This window comes from Ovis canadensis, chromosome 3 (assembly GCF_042477335.2).
Source record: "Ovis canadensis isolate MfBH-ARS-UI-01 breed Bighorn chromosome 3, ARS-UI_OviCan_v2, whole genome shotgun sequence".
Taxonomy (NCBI): domain Eukaryota; kingdom Metazoa; phylum Chordata; class Mammalia; order Artiodactyla; family Bovidae; genus Ovis; species Ovis canadensis.
This window is the reverse complement of record NC_091247.1, coordinates 60,531,940-60,539,651: the sequence shown is the minus strand read 5'-3', so window position 1 is coordinate 60,539,651 and position 7,712 is coordinate 60,531,940. Positions and strand designations below refer to the sequence as shown.

At 47.9% G+C, this 7,712-nt stretch overlaps 1 protein-coding gene across 3 annotated transcripts; it reads left to right on the top strand.

The window, feature by feature from the left end:
- The first annotated feature begins 1,137 nt into the window (after positions 1-1,137).
- On the top strand, positions 1,138-7,314 carry CHCHD5 (coiled-coil-helix-coiled-coil-helix domain containing 5). 3 transcript variants are annotated; one of them, XM_069583209.1, is made up of 4 exons: positions 1,138-1,665; positions 3,256-3,396; positions 3,479-3,644; positions 7,136-7,314. In XM_069583209.1, coding segments are annotated over exons 1-4 (333 nt in total). In that variant the 5' UTR covers positions 1,138-1,663; the 3' UTR covers positions 7,160-7,314. The 3 variants fall into 3 exon arrangements, with proteins under 3 accessions (XP_069439310.1, XP_069439309.1, XP_069439311.1); XM_069583208.1 differs by lacking the exon at positions 7,136-7,314 and adding an exon at positions 4,301-4,468; XM_069583210.1 differs by lacking the exon at positions 7,136-7,314 and adding an exon at positions 4,301-4,468 and having other exon boundaries at positions 1,147-1,665; positions 2,570-3,396.
- The last annotated feature ends 398 nt before the right edge of the window (positions 7,315-7,712 follow it).

The following is a 7,712-nucleotide window of genomic DNA, read 5'->3' as shown; positions in this document are numbered from 1 at the left end:
GCTGTGAAAGTGCTGCACTCTATATGCCAGCAAATTTGGGAAACTCAGCAGTGGCCACAGGACTGGAAAAGGTCAGTTTTCATTCCAATCCCAAAGAAAGGCAATGCCACCACACAATTGCACTCATCTCACATGCTTATAAAGTAATGCTTAAAATTCTCCAAGCCAAGCTTCAGCAATATGTGAACTGTGAACTTCCAGCTGTTCAAGCTGGTTTTAGAAAAGGCAGAGGAACCAGAGATCAAACTGCCAACATCCGCTGGATCATCAAAAAAGCAAGAGAGTTCCAGAAAAACATCTATTTCTGCTTTATTGATTCTGCCAAAGCCTTTGACTGTGTGGATCACAACAAACTGTGGAAAATTCTGAAAGAGATGGGAATACCAGACCACCTAACCTGCCTCTTGAGAAATCTGTATGCAGGTCAGGAAGCAGCAGTTAGAACTGGACATGGAACAACAGACTGGTTCCAAATAGGAAAAGGAGTACGTCAAGGCTGTATATTTTCACCCTGCTTATTTAACTTCTATACAGAGTACATCATGAGAAACACTGGACTGGAAGAAACACAAGTTGGAATCAAGATTGCCGGGAGAAATATCAATAACCTCAGATACGCAGATGATACCACCCTTATGGCAGAAAGTGAAGAGGAACTAAAAAGCCTCTTGATGAAAGTGAAAGTGGAGAGTGAAAAAGTTGGCCTAAAGGTCAACATTCAGAAAAGGAAGATCATGGCATCTGGTCCCATCACTTCAAGGGAAATAGATGGGGAAACAAGGAAACAGTGTCAGACTTTATTTTTTAGGCTCCAAAATCACTGCAGATAGTGACTGCAGCCATGAAATTAAAAGATGCTTACTCCTTGTAAGAAAAGTTATGACCAACCTAGATAGTATATTCAAAAGCAGAGACATTACTTTGCTGACTAAGGTTCATCTAGTCAGGGCTATGGTTTTCCCTGTGGTCATGTATGGATGTGAGAGTTGGACTGTGAAGAAGATTCAGAGTGTATGCCCCGGGTAGCGGTCACAGCCTGGGTAACCCAGCTTGAGTAACGGAGACTTCCAGGTCTCCCGGTACAGCTGTTGGGGTGACTTCCCCCTTCCCGCCCACTCAGCCACGCGCAGGACCAGCCTCCTGAGTAGCGGTGAGCGCATGCGCAGACAGAAGGTGCAGCGCGGCCTCAGGGGTCAGTTTCCGCGTCCGAGCGCTCAGCAGCAGGCAGCCACAGAGCCCAACCAAGCAGCGAACAGCAGCATGTTGAGGGGTCGCAGCAGCGGAAGCCGCTCGCCACCAGCTCCAATCGGGAGGCTTAGAGAACGATCGGCGACGGCGAAGTACCACCGTCCCGCAAGTCTGCACAGCGCTCCCAGTATGGCGGAGGTACCGCGATACTTCCCAGTACTTCCGGGGAATTCCTCACGCAGCCACGGCAAGCCGGAAACAGAAGGGCGTCAAGTACCCAAGCCGGCCGGAGGCGGAAGTCGCTACGCAGGGCGCCGCCATGACTGTTTGGGCCTGATGGGAAGGGGATTTCCTGTCCGCTTTGCGACCGACCGAAAATAGGAGTCAAGGAGGCTGGGCGCCGCCATGACAACTTGATATCGGAAAAGGCGGGACTATTCTCCCTCATTGATCCTCCTCCAGCATCGGCCTCAAGATGTGAGTAGCTGGGTCGCCTGCCCCTTTCCTACCCCCGTACTCCTCCTCTTCCCCAGTTTTCTGGACGTAGGCCAGGACCCCGGGAAGGATTGACTTCTCTGTTCCCTGAAGATTCGAGCCTCAGGATTCAGCTCTGTCCTTCACAGACCCCAGTTCTCTGCGTGTTCACAGAGCCCTCTGAGCGTTTAAATCCCACTCCTTTCGGGTCCAGTCTCTTAATACCCCAAACTTTGCCCCTGAAACCCCAGGTCTGGTCATTCACCCTGTAACCCTACCACTCTGGACTTGTCTCAGGAGCTCTAGGACTTTTAATAAACCTGTCCTTAGAGCTCCATATTCCTCCCCCTGGATCATCTGACTGTACCTGTTGAACCTTTCAGATTTGTCCAGTACTTCAGACTTCACCTATAAGGCCCACAGACTTGTTCCTAGACACCTCTGATCTCACTCTGGATTTCCAGACCGTGTTCCTGAGAGTGAGAAAAGCTCAATTGTAGAACCCTCCAGATTTACCCCAGAGCCCCGGCCTCACCCAGGGGTCATGTCCCTAGGACCCTGAGACCTCCCCCAGGACCCCCAAATCCGCCCCTGGGCTTCAGGTCTCACTTTCAGTACCCATGTCTTCAGGCCTCATCTCTGAGACCCTCTGGTCAAGAGACCCTTCCCCAGGACCCAAGAGGTCACCCACTTGGACCTCTAAACCTCACTTTTAGGGCTTTCAAACTCATTTAGGGCTCCCAGGTTCTCTCGGAGAATTCTAGGTGTTAGTCCTAAGGCCCTAAGACTTCTCTGCATGATTCCCAGGCCTAAGTCCAGTCCATGCTTGGACTCCCAAGACCCCTCTTGCAGGACCCTTAAAATCTGCCTTAGATGATCAGACTTTTTTTGTTTTTTTTTTCCCCAGGGCCTTCCCTATCTCCCCAGAAGCTTCCAGCCTGTTCCATAATCCCCAGGGCTCATGCTTAATTCTCTACTCCCTGGCCCTTTTCCAGGATTCTTTAAACTTTCAGATTTACCCAAGACCCCAGTCCCACTCCTGACAGATCAGAACTACCTCCCTTTTTAAAAAAGCATTTCTTATTTATTGTTTATTAACTTAGGAAAGGTCACAAACAAGCAGAACCATCTTTTTGATGTGACAGTAAAAACATGTGTCATTTCTTTTCAGAAAGTCTTTAAGAACAGAATTTTAAATTTTAGTTTAGGTTTAGAAATGGTCATGGTTTTTCTTTCCTAATGGTAATAGCTAAATGCAGTGTACAAATATGAATGCTTGAACAGTATAAGTATAGGCACTTTTTTCAGTTGTTCTGTTGTGTCTTAATCTTTTCATTGGATGCATTGGTATAAGCAGATGCTTTTAAAAAACAAGAGCCACTAATAGCTTGTCTTCTACAGTATCTAAAATGAGATGGTACACACATATACTTTCATTTATTCAACAAATGATTTTTGAACCCTCACTCTACACTGAACACTGCTATATGCACTGGGGCTACAGCCGTGAACAAAATGGGCCAAGTGCCTGCCCCTGAGTGCTCCCTTTCTTGCCTTCTGCCTGGAATTTTCCTAGTGTATCGTGTCCCACAGGCAGGCGGCCCTGGAGATCACTGCTCGCTACTGCGGCCGGGAGCTGGAGCAGTATGGCCAGTGTGTGGCGGCCAAACCGGAGTCATGGCAGCGAGACTGTCACCATCTTAAGATGAGCATTGCCCAGTGCACATCCGCCCAGTGAGTGTGGGCAGGTACGGGACAATGGGGGTGGGCAGTGTAGTGAAAGTCTCCCTGGCTTGAAATGCCCTGCGTCCCACAGCCCAGTCATCCGTCAGATCCGCCAGGCCTGTTCGGAGCCTTTCGAGGCCTTTGAGGAATGTCTTCGACAGAATGAAGCCGCTGTGGGCAACTGTGCGGAGCATGTGCGCCGATTCCTGCAGTGTGCAGAGCAGGTGCAGCCAACACACAGACCCTCCACCTTGGAGGTAAGATGGGGCTCAGCACTTTGTCCCACCCCATCATCCTTCTGCTTGCTCAGAGTAAAGACCAGGGAGTCACCCTCAGCCCCACACAGAGCTTCACCGTGCATCCTGACCCCAGGACATCGGAACGCAGTCCTCTCTCACCCCTTCCATAGCCCCTGCTTTAGTCCAGCCACCTCCACCGCCAGGAGACCTGCCTCAGCCTTCTCCCTGGTCTCCCTCAATCCCCTCTTACCTTTCTAAAGATTTTTTTTGTTTGTTTTTGTCTTGAGGTTTTGGCTGTGGTGAGCTTGTTGCAGAGCACAGGCTCTAGATGTTCAGGCTTCAGTAGTTGCAGCGCATGGGCTCAGTAGTTGTGGCTCCCAGGCTCTAGAGCACAGGCTCAGTAGTTGTGGCCCACAGGCTTTGTTGCTCCACAGCATGTGGGATCTTCCTGGATCAGGGATCACACTGGTGTCCCTCGCATTGCAAGGCAGTTTTTCAACCACTGAACCATCAGGGAAGCCCCCCTCTTACTTTGTCTCCCTACAATGGCCAGAGAACATTTAGGAACTGAAAACTGATCACATTACATCTTTGTCTAAAGTTCTTCAGCAGCTTCCGATCCACATTGAGAACAGAATCCCAGCTTTCTGCTGGTTCTCTGTGTTCTTTTCCAGGCCAACCCGATCTGCCTCCTGCCTTACCCCCATCCCCCCTCTCTCCTCCTCACTGCCTCTCAGCTCTGCAGGGATGGGGCAAAACAAATCATAACTCGTTTTAATGTATACAGTACATAAGCACATGTACGATATATCTGTGGTATTAAAATGTCATGGATGGGTGCAGTTTTTTGTTTTTTTTTTTGACTCCTTGGGGTGGGGAAGCAGTAATTTTAAAAACAGAAAAGTTGAGAAATGCTGGTTTAGATATTTACTGTCTCCTCCACTGGACTACAAGCTCTGAAGGTGAAAGATCTTTCACCAGTTCCCTCTCAATCCCCCTTCATTTGCCCCCCTCTCTCAGTTCTTGGGGTGCCATCTTCTCTTCTCAAACCCAGAGGAGAAGCCTTCTCTTGGGCCTCCATGTTCTGTCTTATTCTTTCATTCCATTCTCTGTGATGGTTCCAGGGTGATTCCAGAGGAAATCTGATAATGTACTGCTTTATTTAGAAAACTTTTCACGGGGGAGTGGGAAGGAGGCTCAAGAAGGAGGGCATATAGGTATATATATAGCTGATTCACTTTGTTGTATAACAAACTAACACAACATTGTAAAGCAATTATACTTCAATAATAAAATTTAAAAAAAGAAACCTTTTCATGGTACTTATGTTGACCAGGTCTAGTCTACCCCTCCTCCCCAACTCTGGCACAGCCTCCAGGGCCCTGCAGGATGTGGCCTCTGACCCTCCTTCTCCCCATATCCTCCTCAAGCCCTGTGTTCCCGCCCCAGTGAACCTGCAGTTATTCAAATGCCCGTTAAACTCGCCTGCTGCTAAGCTTCTGTCTCACTGTTTCTGCCTGGACTGCCCTTTCCTACTCCATCTGACTCATTCCATTTCCAGCTTAGATGTCCCCTCCCTCAGGAAACCTCCCTGTGGCCTATCTCCCTGCTCCCAGGATCCCTGAGCTCCTTCCACTATGGCTTATATTTTACCCCTTGTAACGGCTTCCTTCCTATCACCAGTTTCAGAGGAGTTCTTGGCTAAAGACTGGGGAGCCGCCCTTTTACCAGATCCTGTAGTCAATGGGTTTTTTTCATAAGGCAGAGATGAGTTCAAATCCCAATTGAGTCATCTGTGAGACAGACTTCTTTCCAAAAAAATATTCAGTAAGGACTGCATACTATTTATACTAGTTTATTAATCATATGTTGGTGACGTTTCTTTCAAGTTATTGGGCATCTGACCAAAGACCTGTCTGCCCATGTCAGGGCCAGTTCCTCCCTCCCTCCCTCCCTGAGTGAGCAACCAAGCCTCTCCCTTGTCTTCCTGTGGTCACCCCTGCCCTGCTCCTCAAGTCTACTCTCCCTTTGAAGCCAAACGAGCTTTTTATTTGTTTTTTTAATTATTATTGAAGTATAATTTATTTACAGTGTTGTGTTTCTGCTGTGCAGCAAAGTAAATCTGTTATACATAAATATATGTCCACTCTTTTTTAGATTCTTTTTTCATATAGGTCATCATAGAGTATTGAGCAGAGTTCTTTGTGCTATGCAGTAGGTTATCTATTTAATTCATATATATATGCTTCCGTAGTGGTTCAGACAGTAAAGAATCTGCCTGCAATGCAGGAGACACAGACAGAGGTTCAGTCCCTGGTCGAAAAGATCCCCTAGAGGAGGGAATGGCAACCCACTCCAGTAGCCTTGGCCGGAGAATTCCATGGACAGGGGAGCTAGTCTATGGGGTTGCAAAGAGTTGGACCGACTGAGCGACTATCACTGATTTTTTCTTGTATGTGTTTGTATATATATATATATATATATATATATATACACACACACACACAATCTGTTTTATTTCAATTTATCCCCCCCTTCTTTTTTCTCTTCGTAACTATGTTTGTTTTCTACATCTGTGAGTCTATTTCTGTTCTGTAAATAAGTTCATTTGTACCATTTTTTAGATTTCACACATAAGCGATATCCAGAGGAGCTTTTAAAAACAGAAATTGGGTCGCATCTGCTCCTTTAAAGCCAGGTGGTTCTCCAGTGCACTCACAGTAATTAACCCCACACCCTCTCCTCCTCAGTGTCCTCTCCTGCCCTGTGTTAACATCCCAGTTGTAGCTTTTCCTCTTTGATGGGGGCATTGAGATTCGGGCCTCCTGTATTCTCTGGTCTCCAAAATAGCAAATGCACAGACTCATTTAGTATAAAGTAGTATAAAGACATCTCGTATTAGCTTAGCTGACAGCATAAAGTACTGCTTGCACCACCATACACACACACCACACACTTCTGCTCTTCACCCTGATGTAGCTGTAGTTATTTTGTCTTTTCTTTCCTTTCCTTTTTCTGTTTTTTTTTTTTTCTGGTCTGAGGGGCGTGTGGAATCTTAGTTCCCTGACTCGGGATCTAACCCGTACCCCCTGTAATGGAAGCTGGAAGTACAGACTCAACCACTGGACCACCAGGGAAGTCCATAGTTTTCTTCATGGGATTTATCAGCTAACAAATTTTTGTTCACGTGTTATCTGTCCCTCCCTGGAGTCAGAGATGTGTGTCTGTGTCCACTGCTGGCTCCCTGGAACCTGTCACAATCCTGTATGTACACAGCAGGTCCTCTGTAAACCCAAAAGAACGCTGCATTTCTGACCCCAGTGACAGTTCCCTGCTCCCGAGGTGTTCACATGACAGACAACTGAGGTCATCACCTGACACCCTTTCCCTCCAGTCTGAGCTCTGCCAGGGCAGCCTCTGCTGTGTCTACACAGTCTCCCCAGCATGGTCCCAGGGCCAGCCAGGCACACAAGAGGTGCTGGTAGATGCTGATGTGTTTTTTTTCTCAGGCACACCCACTTCCTGCCTCCTGAGGACCCTTTGGATTGTAGGAAAACTGGACGTGAGTGATTGGCCACAGGATATTCCCGCCCCTGAAGAATGGCCAGGTGGAGTCCTGAGGGCCCTGCATGTGGGCTTGGCTTCCCTGGACATCAAGATTCACAATAAAGACTGTATCAAGACTGTATACCAGGCTTGAGTCCTGCCTTCAGCACCTGAGGGGGTCCCATTCCCCACCTTAACCTAGTGTACCAAAGGGGTCCTGGGGCACCGGCCAAGCCAGGCCAACTGTTCACCAGGGTTAAGACAACCCCTCTTCTGTCCTTAGGTCTGCCAACATCTGTTTCCTGGTTCCTGCTGCACGGATATGGAGAAGAGCTCTCTCTCCCTTTAACTCTAGCATTTACCAGGTCTTCACTGTTTCCTTGAGGCTTGGGGGGCAATAAATAACATACCTTCTTGCCGCCTGAGTTCAGAACCAGCTGGATGATAGACACGGACATGAGGCGATGTAGGTGAAAATACTTGATTTTGTATTGAAAACATCTGCATTGAAGGATGTGGCTTAGGGTTTGCCGCCCTGGA